This window comes from Leucoraja erinacea, chromosome 3 (genome assembly GCF_028641065.1).
Source record: "Leucoraja erinacea ecotype New England chromosome 3, Leri_hhj_1, whole genome shotgun sequence".
Classification (NCBI taxonomy): domain Eukaryota; kingdom Metazoa; phylum Chordata; class Chondrichthyes; order Rajiformes; family Rajidae; genus Leucoraja; species Leucoraja erinaceus.
In genome coordinates, this window is record NC_073379.1 from 90,614,242 (window position 1) to 90,630,119 (window position 15,878).

Sequence of the window (15,878 nt, forward strand, 5' to 3'; positions counted from 1 at the left end):
AGGATTGGGAAACTTTCATAGGACAACAGAAGGAAACAAAACGGGCAATACAGGCTGAAAAGATGAAGTACGAGGGAAGCTAGCCAGGAATATAAAGAAGGACAATAAAAGGGAAAAAGAGTAGCAAAGTCAAATGTGGGTCGTTTGAAGGCAGACATGGGTGAAATTATTATGGGCAACAAGGAAATGGCAGGAGAGTTGAATAGGTACTTCGGATCTGTCATAGAAACATAGAAACACAGAAAATAGGTGCAGGAGGAGGCCATTCAGCCCTTCGAGCCAGCACCGCGATTCATTGTGATCATGGCTGATCGTCCCCTATCAATAACCCGTGTCTGCTTTCTCCTCATATCCCTTGACTCCACTAGCCCCTAGAGCTCTATCAAAATCTCTCTAAAATCCATCCAGTGACTTGGCCTCCACTGCCCTCTGTACTAATGTGAGCGTGTTTTGCAGCTATGCATGCAGTTATTTCAATTGATTTGTAATGCATATTTGAACTGCTGGGCATGTCTTCCTGCTCAATATCTGACTATAATTTTTCTTAATGGCTCCCTTGCCTTCACTTACTCTCTGTTTCACGTCTCTTCCCATCTTCAGTGTTTGGAGATAAGGAAAATGAGAGATATAGATGGTGATGTGGAGAGATAAAGAACAGTGTACGAAAGATATGCAAAAAAGTAATGATGATAAAGGTAATAGACCATTGTTAGCTGTTTGTTGGGTGAAAATGAATCTAATGCGACTTGGGCAGGGGAGGGATAGAGAGAGAGGCATTTCATCTCATATTCGCTTGGGCTTGGTATGAATACTGATTTTTTTTCACTTCAGGTAGCCCCGGCATTCCCTCTCTCTCTACTACCCCCCCCCCATTTCCCCCTCCCACCCCCCACCCCCCCACCCCCCACCCCCCACCCCCCACCCAAGTCGTACGAGCTTCTCATTTTCACGCTACAAACAGCTCTCTTATCCCTAACAAGCCTGAATAAGTGTCTTAACCCGTAAAGTCACCCATTCCTTCTCTCCAGAGTTGCTGCTTGTCCCGCTGAATTAATCCAGCTTTTTGTGTCTATCTTTGATTTAAACCAGCATCTGCAGTTCCTTCTTACACAAACTACAAATCTATATGTCTTTAGGATGTGGGAGGAAACTGGAGCATTCAGAGAAAACTTAATGGTGGTCACAGCAGCGAGAGCGTGCAAACCTCACACAGACAGCACCTGAGCTCAGGATAAACTGGGTCTTTGGCACGGTGAGGTAGGGCTCGACCTGTTGCACCACTGTGCCGCTGCTGTGCCCGCCACTGCACTGTGCCACCCATCTGGATAGCTATAATTTTCTAATTGTTTCTACAAAGAGCATAGACAAAGTTTAGCTCAAGATTGTATAAGGAATACTCATCAGTCATCACATTATAAATATACCTACTATATTTTTCCTCAAGCCAAATAACTGGTTGTTTAGACCCATTCTTCGTCCAGTAAACTGGAATAAACCATGAGTTACTAAAGAAGAAATAACAGGATAATGGTATAGATTAATCTTCTGAGCAATTATTACCATGTAAACACTTTGTGTTGTAAATGCATTTACAAAACTTTTTTTTAAAGTTAAGATAATTTGTCATTAACAAGCATAGGAAATAAACAGTTAGAGAAAAAATGTTATTAGTATTAAGTAGCAATGTTACAAAATTTTGAGATTTAAAAAATCAAGTCTGTAATTTATCCCATCAGATAAAGCATAAAAAGAAGTTTAATTTGACACCTAATTCACTTTCATATCTCAGGTATTTAAAAAGGTATGGACATTTTCATACTCGGAAATTAGCATCTTGTTCCCTATTGATTTTCTATGGACATAACAAAAAAGCTGTGATCATGGACAGTCAAAAACCCATAACCTTCTTAAAAATTAAGAGAACTGAATGAAATTTTCAGTTATCGTAGATTGAAGCATTCTGAAACAAATATAAAATAATCTTACTTGGATGACCTGAAATTAAAACATATAATTAGTTAGTTACCCAAGTGTAGCAAATTTCAAACTTCAATTACTAGATCTAAACATCTATCCATTTCTTAATAAATGATTAACATTTTTAAATAGCCCAAGTGTCCAAATAATATTCATAAATAATTCACAATAAAACATGATTTTGAAATCTCATTTACATTAACTTATAGGCCAAATGGAAGGAATTTTGGGTTCAATTGCTGTAAATTAAAGTCCATTTTAAAACAGCTTTCTGGTGGGATCCTGTGAATGCGCTGGTTTAGAACGTTCACATTGCAGTAGATTTGTGCCCTCAAATGCCCAGAAAAATACTGCGGGATATAAAGAGCCCAAAATTAGCTACTCACTATAGTAAACTTTGTACATAGGGTTCTTAAGAAGCCCTTTTTAATGTAAAAATAAGCTACATACCTTTAATTGTTTGCTTTATAAAACCCTGGGGCTGCGAGAGTCGCGGGTTTAGAGAATGATTTTTAAACTACTATAACTATTATACAAGGCCATAAAAACTAATATTACTTTTTGCGACGGGGTCCCCCTCAAAACAGCGCCAAAATCACACACACGGGCTGGGGCAGATTTTCAACGACGATTCAGGTAGGCTTTGCAACATACCTATATTAAGTGCATGTGGAATACTAGTTGTCTGAACGTGGGGTTGTTGATGAGCTACAGGTTCAGCAAAGGAATGAAGGAGCAATGTTCTGCCCATAGTCAGCCAGATGGGATCTTGCCACGGTGGGCAAGTGTTGGTGAATGAGAGTCCAAATCAATGACAGATGAGAAGTTTGTAAGGAAGATGTTGCTGCCATTTAATGTCACCATGACATTTCAATTTAAAACTGATGTACCAATGCTGGGTTAGGAATCAATACTGGCTCTGAATATACATTCAATAGCAAAACTGCCCTTACACTGACATCTGGATGCTTTCTGAAACTGATTTTCCAAAGGAAATTAGTGATTCAGAGCCAGATGCATTCTCAGAAGCAAGGCAACGTGCCAAGAAACCATTGCATTTTGGGTGGGGCCAAAAAAGGTGTTTTAAATCCCACCCATAAAGTAACAGGAAATAATTTTGGCAGCCTTCGGCAATAGCAAACTTTCAAACTCAGAATGCTTCAATCAAAAGCTATTAAAACCAATTCAATCATTAATATGAGTAATTTAAAAATATGTTTTAAATGTTAAAACTAAAATACTCAAAATCTTAAGGGATTTAATTACAATCTAAATTAACCAACACCCAAGATAGTTGCCTGCAGCCAGATATTAATGCTTGCAACCAGATAATGATATCAATGGTACAGTAGGAGTGTTGGTGCCAAGTCTCACTTAGCTCAGGATATTTGTGCAAAGTACACATGTAAGCCTGGTGTTAATTTCAGCAACTCTGGGTTCTCTTGCTCCATTTTCATGAAGAATTCACATTAAAGGAGATTCTTAAGAGAGGTAACAAGCAACTGAACACCATTTTGGGACTTTTGTGTTTGCCTGGTAATCTAGCAGTTGCTCACAATTACAACATTTGCATTGGCAAATATGCCAAATCTTGATTAACAACAGTTCGCCTGCCTGTACTTGATACACAACACCATTTATAGTGTAGATTTTGCAAGGACTTTACTAGTTAACCTTGCCAATTCATTATTCAATACATTTCAGATTGGAATGCTACTACCACCACTTATTATTTTAATAGATGTCAGTGAAATAAGAGACTTCAAAGCTCTTCAAGAACAACTATCCTGGTGCTTGTTACAATGAGATTCAGGGTCATTTGAACCCTGACTTACTGACACATCACTGAGAACGAATAACTGGCAATACATTAGGAAGTAGAGTTTCATATGTACTTTGACACGATGATTTCCATTTCCTTGTAAACTATATCTTCCTGTGTTATGATGCCACTTGTTGTGTTAACTGTTATTAATGGAAATCCTTCCTGCTTTGCCCATGTGTCCAGGATGGATTTTACTGATGCTGGTAGTTTAATTGCATCTTGACTATCAATGGCCTAGTGAAGCAGAAGTTACAGATTAGTAATTTATTATTTATATTTCAGCAGTGAACTTGATTCACACACAATAAATTCGTAATCATCATGTTAGAATTTTAATCTTTTCAGATGGCTATCATTGCATTTCATCCATATTATGCACAAAGACGCTGACCAAAGAAATGCTCAATGCTGAATACATTCTAACTAACTATTAATCACTGGCTTGGATATTTATAATGCATTTATATTTAATTGGCAAAACAGAAAATGCAAACAATAAGTAAAATAATTGCCAGGTCATATGCAAATTATTAGCAAACCATAACACTGAAAAAGAATGAATTGAAAACAAACTTTAAAAAAAAAAGTTTTTATCTGAATGATGGATTTGAAGGAAAAAAGACACTGAAGAAAGAAACCTGTCTGTAATAAAGATTAAAGTAACCTGCTCTTCATAAGAATGTGGGATTTTAAATACATCCAAATGTTCCATAATGTTTTCATTTAAAGAAAAAGATGACATCGTCTTTGAAATGAAATGATAAAAACATTGGAATCTGCTTTTGATCCAGATGAGTGAGTGCAAATTAAATATCTCCACATTCATCTTTGTTGATCTCTCATGTTTTACTTCATTTAAGATAACACATTATTTTCTGCAATTGGAAAACTGGGCCAAATCACTTTTGACTTTTGCCATTCATTCTGATTGGATCCACCAGAGTTCAGCCACTTAAAATAAAAACAGAAAATGCTGGAAACAGTTAGCAGACCAGGCTGCATCTGTGAGAAGAGAAACAGAACTAACATATCAGGTCAAAGATTCTTTCTCAGAACTTTTAATCCATCTTTTAAATGCAGGCAAGTCCTGTATGTTGTGAAATATGGGCGTCCGGGACTCTCATCAATTTGCATACAGGGCAAATAGATCCACAGAGGATGCCATCTCTCTGGCTCTTCACACTGTCCTGACTCAGCTGGAAAGACAGGGCACGTACGTGAGGATGATCTTCATAGACTATAGCTCTGCCTTCAATACGGTCATCCTCACCAAGCTCACCACCAAACTCCACCAGGTAGGCCTCAGCTCACCGATATGTGATTGGATCCTGAATTTTCTGACGGAGCGTCCGCAGGCAGTGAGACTGGGCCCGGACCTGTCCTCCACTACCACCCTGAGCACCGGCACACCACAGGGCTGTGTCCTAAGCCCCATGCTCTACTCCCTCTTCACACACAACTGTGTTCCTGCATTCGACTCCAACACCATCGTCAAGTTTGCAGATGGTAATTGGGCTGATCACCAACGGTGATGAAACAAAATACAGAGCGGAGGTGCAGAACCTGGCGGACTGGTGCTCACGTAACAACTTGTCATTAAACACCTCCAAGACCAAGGAGCTGATTATTGACTTCAGGAGGTCACATAATGGAGAATACGCCCCAATCTCCATCTATGGGGACAGTGTCAGACAGGGACAGAGAGAGTGTCCAGCTTTATGTTTCTGGGCACTCACATCTCAGAGGACCTCACATGGTCCACCAACACCGCTGCGCTGGTCAAGAAGGCACAGCAACGACTGTTCTTCCTGAGAACATTAAAAAAGACTGGTCTGCCCCAACAGCTGCTGACAACCTTCTACCACTGCACCACAGAGAGCATATTAACATATAGAATCTCTGTGTGGCATCTCAGCTGCACGGAGGCAGAGAGGAGAGCTCTTCAGCGCGTCGTCCACAGAGCGCAGAGGATTATTGGGACACCGCTAACATCCTTGGAGGGCATCTACCACACACGGTACCTCAGGAAGGCCGTCAGCATCCATAAAGTCTCCTCACACCCTTTTAATGGACTGTTCGAACTACTTCCCTCCGGCAGACATTACAAGGCCTTCTACGCCCGAACCTCCAGACTCAGGAACAGCTTCATTCCCAGAGCTATAGCGGCTCTGAACCGGCCCTGTTGAATGCCTCCCACCCCCATGGACTGTCTCCATCGGATGGTCACGTCGCACAGACACATCTGCACTTTAGTCTGTTTGAACTGTTTTGACTATTTTACTGTTTTGTTTTGTTTGTAATTCTATTTATTAGAATTAAGTACAATACAGTGGTACCTTTTTTCAGGTGCCAAATATATGTTGACATGATACATTCTCTGTACAACTTCATTTTTTTTTTTTTTAAAGAAAGAAATGAGAAAGAGATAGATGTGATAATAAAGAGTAGAAGAATGTGTGTATAAAAAAGAGATAGTGAGAAAGAAAAGTAAGAAAGAAAATGGAGCAAGAGAGAGATCTGCAAAGCACTTATGCTATTGCAAGCTTTCTAATAACTGAACTGAAAGCCAAAGTGTACAATATGGAACTGCAGATGCTGGTTTACCAAGCAAAGACACAAATTGTTGGAGTAACTCAGCAGGTCAGACAGCATCCCTGGAGATGTAGACAGGTGACATTTCGGGTCGGGACCCTTCTAATCTGATGAAGGCCCTTGACCCGAAACGTTTTATGTATTCGGCACGGACTAGAAGGGTCGAGATGGCCTGTTTCCGTGCTGTAATTGTTATATGGTTATATGGTTATATGGTCACCTATCCATTTTTTCCAGGGATGCTGCCTGACCCATTGAGTTACTCCAACAACTTGTGACATAACCTAAAGCCAACTTGATTATCCTGAGCAGTATGGCATAGAAAACCAGCTTTGTAGGTGCACTTTAAATAAACAGAATTCCTTCCAATGGATTCTCTCAGGTCCCTCATTTCAGGCCTACTTTTGAAAGCCAGCATCTGCAGTTCCTTCTATCTCCTATCAATTTATCCATGTCAATTGTTCTGTGTACCTCAGTAAAGGACCACTACAGATCATCTCTTGCACTACCATAGACTTGTTTCCTGATTGAGTATTTTGCCTTTGCATCTTTTCTTTTTGCACTGTCTTTTTCTTTTTCATTGCAATGCATAATTTGTTTCCGTGATTTGCCTGAGTCTATGAACCTGTGATGCTGTTGTAAGCAAGATTGTCAGTGTACCTGTACCTTAGTGGATATGGCGGTAAATTGATCTTGACTTAACTTCTTCAAGTATAATCCTTAGATTTATTTCCAACAGTGAATGAATTTTCTTTTGGGTCCACGTGATTCTTCACCAGGAAACATAGAAAATAGGTGCAGGAGTAGGCCATTCGTTCCTTCTAGCCTGCACCGCCATTCAATATGATCATGGCTGATCATCCAACTCAGTATCATAAATACAGAGGCCAGTTAAACCTACACAACCCGCACACGTCTTTGTCGATTGTGGGAGGAAACTGGAGGATCCAGAGGAAACCCCTTAGAAGAATGTGCAAAGTCCCCACAGACCACACCCGAGGTAAACCCGGGTCTCGCACAGGAGGAGCAGGCACACCTTACATGTGGTCCTCTCGCACACTCTTTGAGGAAACTGGAGGTGATCCATCCCACAGAAGTACATGCCTGCCCTTCTCTCCATACTCCCTGATCCCATTAGCCACAAGGGCCACATCTAACTCCCTCTTAAATATAGCCAATGAACTGGCCTCAACTACATTCTGTGGCAGAGAATTCCAGAGGTTCACCACTCTCTGCGTGAAAAATGTTTTTCTCATCTCAGTCCTAAAAGATTTCCCCCTTTATCCTTATTGTTCTGGACTTCCCCAACACCAGGAACAATCTTCCTGCATCTAGCCTATCCAACCCCTTAAGAATGTTGTAAGTTTCTATAAGATCCCCCCTCAATCTTCTAAATTCTAGAGAGTACAAGCTGAGTAGTCTTTTTTCATATGAAAGTCCTGACATCCCAGGAATCAGTCTGGTGAACCTTCTCTGTACTCCCTCTATGGCAAGAATGTCATTCCTCAGATTAGGAGACCAAAACTGTCCGCAATACTCCAGGTGTGGTCTCACCAAGACCCAATACAACGGAAAAATAAGAAAAATTTGATTGTACATTCCACGTCTCCAGAATGACTATATGTCTACTGGAAGCTCAGCAGCAAATAGGGCAGCATGGTGGTGCAGTGGAAGAGTCACTGCCTTGCAGCTCCAGAGACACAGGATTGATCCTGATTACAGGCGCTGTCAGTACGTAGTTTGTACATCCTATCTATGACCGCATGGGGTTTTCTGCGGGTGCCGCAGTTTCCGCCCACATTCCAGAGATACCAGACATACAGATTAGTAGGTTAATTGGCTTCGGTAAAACTGTAATATTGTCCCCAGTGTGGAGGATATTGGTAGTGTATAGGGTGATCGCTGGTCAGCATGGACTCGGTGGGCCGAATGGGCTGTTACCGTGCTGTATCACTAAACTAAATCCCCTGCCTCATCACTTGGTTAGGAGAACAGGATGATACTTATATGCCTGCCATCATCTTGAAAAGGTGAGCAACCTGGAATATATGATTCTGACTTCAAACTTATTCAAACATTCCATTCACGTGTATTTTTTAAAGTCTGATTTCAATAAACTGGTTTACTTTTACAACATACACACAGCAAACAATATCTGTTATAGCTCAAAAACTATGGAACAGAGAAAAAAAATCTAAAGTAGTTAAGTATTCAAAGGATGCTTAATATTTAAAACTGTTCCTTATCACATTACATCTATTGAAACTTGCGCAAAACTCACCATCTGCAAATGATTCCACATATCATCGGTCACAGTATTTGAATAAGAAAATGTCTTGAGGTATGACTGTAAGAAAATGGAAAATGGAAGTCCTATACAAACAAATAAGCAACATTGCTGGGAACAGAAATGCAAAGTCCAAAAAATGTTTAAATCACAATATGAAATGTTAATTCAATTAATAGAGAGATTATTAATACAAACCGGGGAAAAACCTTAATAAACTCACCCGGAGTCCTTTTGCAAGTAGCTCCTTTGTCATAATATGGGAAGCTATGGCGATAACATTCGCACCCTATGTGGAGAAAAATAAAACGTTTATTGATAGTCATAAAGCCATAAAGCATAGCCCTTCATTCAACTCATTCATGCCCCCCCTTAGATACTTCATCTGAGCTTGTCCCATTTCCATTCAATTGGTCTATACCCTTCTAAACCTCTCCTATCCATGTATCAGTCCACATATCTTTAGTTTAGTTTATAATTGTCACGTGTACTGTGGTACAGTGAAAAACTTTAATTTGCATGCTATCCAGTCATAGAAAAGACAGTACATGAATCCAATCGAGGCCATCACAGTGCTAAGATAAAGGATAAAGGTACAACATTGAGTGCAAGTTATAACATTGAAGTCTAATAAAGTTTGATTAAAGATAGTTCAAGGCCTCCAAAGTGGTAGATGGGAGATCAGAACCACACTCTAGTTGATGAGAGATCTGTTCAGTTGCCTGTTAACAGCCGGGAAGAAACTGTCCCTGAATCTGGTGGTGTGCGTTTTCAAACTTCTGCACCTTTTGCCTGGTGGCGTGACTGTCCGTAAATATTTAGCCCATGCAAATAGTTGGCCATGCGCCAACTCTCAGACACCTCCTACTACTTGGATCATGGCCCCACTGACGAGCACCAGGCCACTATCTCTAGCACCATCACTGAATTCATCAACTCCGGCTCCCTGCCCCCCCCAAGCCTCCAAACTCATCGTTCCCCAGCCCCGCATGGCCCGATTTTATCTTCTCCCCAAAATCCACAAACCTGACTGTCCTGACAGACCCATTGTTTCTGCCTGTTCGTGCCCTATCTTACTTATTACCACATACCTTGACTCCATCCTATCCCCCCTGGTTAAATCCCTCCCTACCTATGTTCAAGACACCTCACACACTCTCCATCGTCTCCAGGAATTCCATTCCCTCGGCCCCATCCCCTCATCTTCACCATGGACATCCAGTCACTCTACACCTCCATCCCCCACCTGGAGGGTCTCAAAGCCCTCTGTTTCTTCCTCGACCGGCGAACTAACCAGTCCCCGTCTACTGATACTTTCCTCTGCCAAGCGGAGACTGGTCCTTACCCTTAATAACTTTTTTTTTACTCCTCCCATTTCCTCCAAATACAAGGCATAGCTATGGACATGTGCATGGGCACTAGCTATGCCTGCCTTTTTGTAGGGTACGTCGACAATCCTTCTTCGAGACATACCAGGGCTCCATCCCCAAACTCTATCTCCGCCTCATCGACAACTGCATTGGTCCTACCTCCTGCACCCACACACAACTCATTGACTTCATCCATTTCAGCACTAACTTCCATCCGGCACTCACGTCGCAGCGGCCTCTGCAGTCCATCTGTCTTTTTTTTTTTTTTTTTTTGTCTCGTTTGAATGTAGTTATAGTGGTTTTTTTAAACTGGGGGTATGTGCGTGGGGGGGGGGGGGGGTGGCGAAACTTTAAAAATCTTCTCCCTGTACAGAGAACCCGACCTTTTCTCTGTCAGGTCTCCGTTGTCTTGGGGCCTAGCACCGTGGAGTGGCCTCCAACCGGAACGACCTATGGTTCCAGTCGCGGAGCCTGCGGACTACTCACCATTGCGGAGCTGGCCGAATTCGGAACGGGACGGTGATCGGGAGCCCACGGGTCCCTGGTGGGAGACCGCTTTTCGGAGCTTCCGCAACGGCGACTTATCCCGCCCAAGTTGCGGGGTTGAAAATGACCTAGAGCGGGGCCTTAGATCGCCCGGCGCGGCTTTAAATGGCCGCGGGACTTGCTAGCGCCCACCGGGGGCTCCAACACCAAGAAACCAAATTTCATTTGAACCTCAATGAGGTTCAAATGACAACAAATAAATTGTATCATTGTATTGTATCATTCTATTGTAAATACACCTGGACCATTTCCGACATTTCCTTACTATTTCTGGACCTCACTATCTCCATCGCAGGTGATAGACTTCAGACCGTCATCCATTATAAACCCACTGATTCCCATGGCTATCTGGACTATACTTCTTCCCACCCTGCTTCCTGTACGGACTCCATCCCCTACTCCCAATTCCCCCATCTACGCTGCATCTGCTCCCAGGATGAGGTGTTCCACACCAAGGCATCGGAGATGTCCCGATTCTTCAGGGAACAGGGGTTCCCCTCTTCTACCATAGATGAGGCTCTCACCAGGGTCTCTTCCATACCCTGTCACACAGCTCTGTCTCCCCATCCCCCCCACTCATAACAAGGGCAGAGTCCCTCTAGTCCTCATCTTCCACCCTACCAGCCGTCACGTACAACAAATAATCCTCCGTCATTTTCGCCACCTCCAACATGACCCCACCACTCACCACATTTTCCTATCTCTGCCCCTGTCCACTTTCCGCAGAGACCGCTCCCTCCGTAACTCCCTGGTCCATTCGTCCCTTCCCACCCGACCACCCCCTCTCCGAGCACTTTCCCTTGCAACCGCAGGAAATGCTACACTTGTCGCTTTAACCTCCCCCCCCCCCCCCCCCCCCCCCCCCCCCGACTCCATTCAAGGACCCAAGCAGTCTTTCCAGGTGCAACAGAGGTTCACCTATACCTCCACCAACCTCATCTATTGCGTCCGCTGCTCTAGATGTCAGATGATCTACATCGGTGAGACCAAGCATAGGTTTGGCGATCGCTTCACCGAACACCTCCGCTCGGTTCGCAATGACCAACCTGATCTCCCGGTGGCTCAGCACTTCAACTCCCCCTTCTTGTTGATAATATAGTTATTATTTTTTTCTAATTATATCATAAAGATGGTCCCTGCAGCTAATGATTTAACATCCTTATCAGATCACGGAAGGCTTATTCACTGTAAATATAGCATAAATATTAATGTCCAGAATAAAAGATATCTCGAGGTGCATGATTCAAACCTACTCCCAAAAGACGACATGAAATTCTCTTCATATTATTATTGGAAGAGTTTTATATGATTGGATTTGTGGCAATCTCTGTTCATTTTGAGGGCAACAGCCTTTCGTTTAAAAATTACAGTAATTGATTGTATCAGATAACACCATTAGCTAGCTGGCAGTGCCAGATAGAACCTGAATGTGTTAACTCACATTTTTACCACTTGCAGTTTATTCTCCACTTATTATTTATCACTTTAGTAAATTTAGCCAAACTGAACACAAGGTAAAGATAAAACCTTAAGAGTTCATCTGTGCATAAATGTGTGAAATAGTTTATTCACTGTTGTTTGTGTGTTATTTTTCTCTGTCCATCTCTCTGGAAAGTATTGGTTTATTATTTACGCGCGTACCGAAATACAGTGAAAATCTTCACTTTGCAGGTAAATTATACCAAATGTGCTGGAGTGGCTCAATGGATCAGGCAGCATGTCTGGAGAACATGGAGAGGTGATGTTTCAGATCACGATCACTTTTTCAGAAAACCAGCATCTGCAATTCCTTGTTTTTAAATTATACTAAACATGAGTGCAATCAAAACATACACGAGGACAACAGAATGCAGAATATAGTGTTGCAGCTGCAGTTACAGTATAGTTACAATTACAACCACATTCTTAAATCTTGAATCTAATATTCAATGCTTTCAAGCTTTTGTATCTTCTGCCCACTGGAGAGGTGAGAAGAGAGGATGACTGGGGTGTGAGTGGCACTTGATTATGTTGTCTCTACACCCCATAACTCTGCTCTCACTCCCCATCCCCACACTCGTAACAAGGTCACAGTCCCCCTTGTTCTCACCTTCCACCCTATCAGCAGTCACATACAAGAAATAATCGTCCAACATTTTTTCCACCTCCAACGGGATCCCACCACTGGCCACATCTTCCCATCTGCTCCCCTGTTGGCTTTCCGCAGAGACCGCTCCCTCCGTAACTCCCTGGTCAATTTGTCCCTTCCCACCCAAACCACCCCCTCTCCTGGAACTTTCCCTTGCACCCGCAGGAAATGGTGCACATGTCGCTTTACCTCCCTCCTTGACTCCATCCAAGGCGCGAATCAGCCTTTCCAGGTCCGGCAGATGTTCAAATGCACCTCCTCCAACCTCATCTATTGCAACTGCTGCTCTACATGTCAGCTGCTCTACATCGGTGAGACCAAGCGTAGGCTTAGCGATCGCTTCGCAGGGTTCGCAATAACCATCCTGATCTCCCAGTGGCTCAGCACTTCAACTCCCCCTCCCATTCCAAATCTGACCTTTCTGTCCTGGGCCTCCCCCATGGGCAGAGAGAGGACCACCATAAATTGGAGCAGAGCCTCATATTTCACTTGAGTCGTTTACCCCCCAGCAGTATGAACATTGATTTCTCCAATTTTAGGTAGATCCTGCTTTCTCCTTCTTTCCCCTCCCCTTCCCAGCTCTCCCACAGCCCACTGTCTCCCCTCTCTTCCTTTCTTCTTCCCACCCACCCCCCCCCCCCCCCCCCCCAACCCGTGCATCAGTCTGAAGAAGTGTCTCAACCCGAAACGTCGCTTATTTCCGTCGCGCCATTGATGCTGAGTTTCTCCAGCATTTTTGTCTACCTTAAACACTTCTCACAAACTAATCGGTTTTGATCCTTTACTCAACAAATAGCCACATAGGAAATCTCCTCGGAAAATCAATTCTCATTGGATTATAAATGTGTAACTGTACCTGTTGGATTTCTTCGATGACTCATAAACAAGCTGAAATCCAGTTGTGATTTGATAATTTGAATTGATATTTACCTTGTTGTAAGTAACGCCGCTGAACATTAGGTTGATTTCCTCTGGTGTTCTTACACACTCTTCCTTCTCAGCCACAGGGTGCGAGTTAGGTAAATCTTCAGTTAATATTACGTTCTGCAATACAGGAATTGGTGTATTTTGAGTAACATAAACAAGTAGATCACTCCGTTCCTTTATCTATGTATTCCGGCCGTTCCCCAATTCCAATTTTTAAGTGTGTTATTTGGCATATGGCAAATGTGGCACATTTAAAATGATTCTCACAATGCTGTACTTTCCCTTTCTCCTGAAATACTTCTTATCATATCTCTTCTAATATCACAGTTTTGGAACAGGCACTTAATGGCTTCTCCAAGTGTAGAAAAACAAGCCAATTGTAACACACTTCCGAGGAAGGAACCTTAACTCATCTTCCCCAATAACCACAAATCCCATCTTAGACCATTAATTTCCTTTGTATTAAATGAGTTTCTGTTACAGTGAGTTTGCTTCCAATTCCACCACTCTTATCCTGATTTAATTATTCTATGATTTATCATAGACATAAGGCACATAATCATTCTTACATAACCATGCCTGGTGCATGCTAGAATTACAAAGCACAAAATTGAGTATTTATTTAATAGACAATAGACAATAGGTGCAGGAGTAGGCCATTTGGCCCTTTGAGCCAGCACTGCCATTCAATGTGATCATGGCTGATCATCCCCAATCAGTACCCCGTTCCTGCCTTCTCCCCATATCCCCTGACTCCGCAATTTTTAAGATCCCTATCTAGCTCTCTCTTGAAAGCATCCAGAGAACCTGCCTTCACCGCCCTCTGAGGCAGAGAATTGCACAGACTCACTACTCTCTGTGAGAAAATGTGTTTCCTCGTCTCCGTTCTAAATGGCTACTCCTTATTCTTAACCTGGAGCCCCTAGTTCTGGACTCCCCCTACATCGGGAACATGTTTCCTGCCTCTAGTGTGTCCAAGCCCTTAACAATCTTATATGTTTCAATAAGATATCCTCTCATCCTTCTAAATTCCAGAGTGTACAAGCCCAGCTGCTCCATTCTCTCAGCAAATGACAGTGCCGCCATCCCGGAAATTAACCTTGTAAAGTTAGGTCTGTACAACTGCAGAAGGACCTCTTTGCTCCTATATTCGATTCCTCTTGTTATAAAGGCCAACATGCCATTCCCTTTCTTCACTGCCTTCTGGACCTGCATGCTTACTTTCATAGACTGATGTAAAAGGACCATATAACCATATAACAATTACAGCACGGAAACAGGCCATCTCGGCCCTACAAGTCCGTGCTGAACAACTTTTTACCGTTAGTCCCACCTGCCTGCACTCATACCATAACCCTCCATTCCCTTCTCATCCATATGCCTATCCAATTTATTTTTAAATGATACCAACGAACCTGCCTCCACCACTTCCACTGGAAGCTCATTCCACACCGCTACCACTCTCTGAATAAAGAAGTCCCCCCTCATGTTACCCCTAAACTTCTGTCCCTTAATTCTGAAGTCATGTCCTCTTGTTTGAATCTTCCCTATTCTCAAAGGGAAAAGCTTGTCCACATCAACTCTGTCTATCCCTCTCATCATTTTAAAGACCTCTATCAAGTCCCCTCGTAACCTTCTGCGCTCCAGAGAATAAAGACCTAACTTATTCAACCTTTCTCTGTAACTTAGTTGTTGAAACCCAGGCAACATTCTAGTAAATCTCTTCTGTACTCTCTCTATTTTATTGACCCCCAGATCCCGGTGTACTTCCTCTTTTCCCAACTTGACGCCATTTAGTCATTTAGGTAGTAATCTGCCTTCCTGTTTTTGCAACCAAAGTGGATAACCTCACATTCATCTGCATTAAACTTCATCTGCCATGCATCTGCCCACTCCCCCAACCTGTCCAAATCACCCTACATTCTCATAGCATCCTCCTCACAGTTCACGCTGCCACCCAACTTTGAGTCATCTGCAAATTTGCTAATGTTACTTTGAATCGCTTCATCCAAATCGTTGATGTATATTGTAAATAGCTGCAATCCCAGCACCCTGCGGTACCCCACTAGTCACTGCCTGCCATTCTGAAAGGGACCCGTTAATCCCTACTCTTTCTTTCCTGTCTGCCAACCACTTCTCTATCTATGTCAGCACTCTACCCCCAATACCATGTGCCCTAATTTTGCCCTAAATTTGCTCTTATGTGGGACCTTATTAAATGCTTTC

At 42.7% G+C, this 15,878-nt stretch overlaps 1 protein-coding gene across 2 annotated transcripts in view; it reads right to left on the reverse strand.

The window, feature by feature from the left end:
* LOC129695817 (aminopeptidase Q-like) overlaps window positions 1–15,878 on the reverse strand; it is a 137,146-nt gene that overhangs the window by 20,978 nt on the left and 100,290 nt on the right. For both annotated transcript variants that reach the window (XM_055633165.1, XM_055633166.1), the window contains exons 7-11: window positions 13,656–13,769; window positions 8,905–8,970; window positions 8,676–8,741; window positions 3,873–4,036; window positions 1,429–1,505 (exon numbers count right to left, since the gene is read on the reverse strand). In XM_055633165.1, coding sequence (XP_055489140.1) covers window positions 1,429–1,505; window positions 3,873–4,036; window positions 8,676–8,741; window positions 8,905–8,970; window positions 13,656–13,769 — 487 coding nt within the window. The remainder of the gene's footprint in view (window positions 1–1,428; window positions 1,506–3,872; window positions 4,037–8,675; window positions 8,742–8,904; window positions 8,971–13,655; window positions 13,770–15,878) is intronic.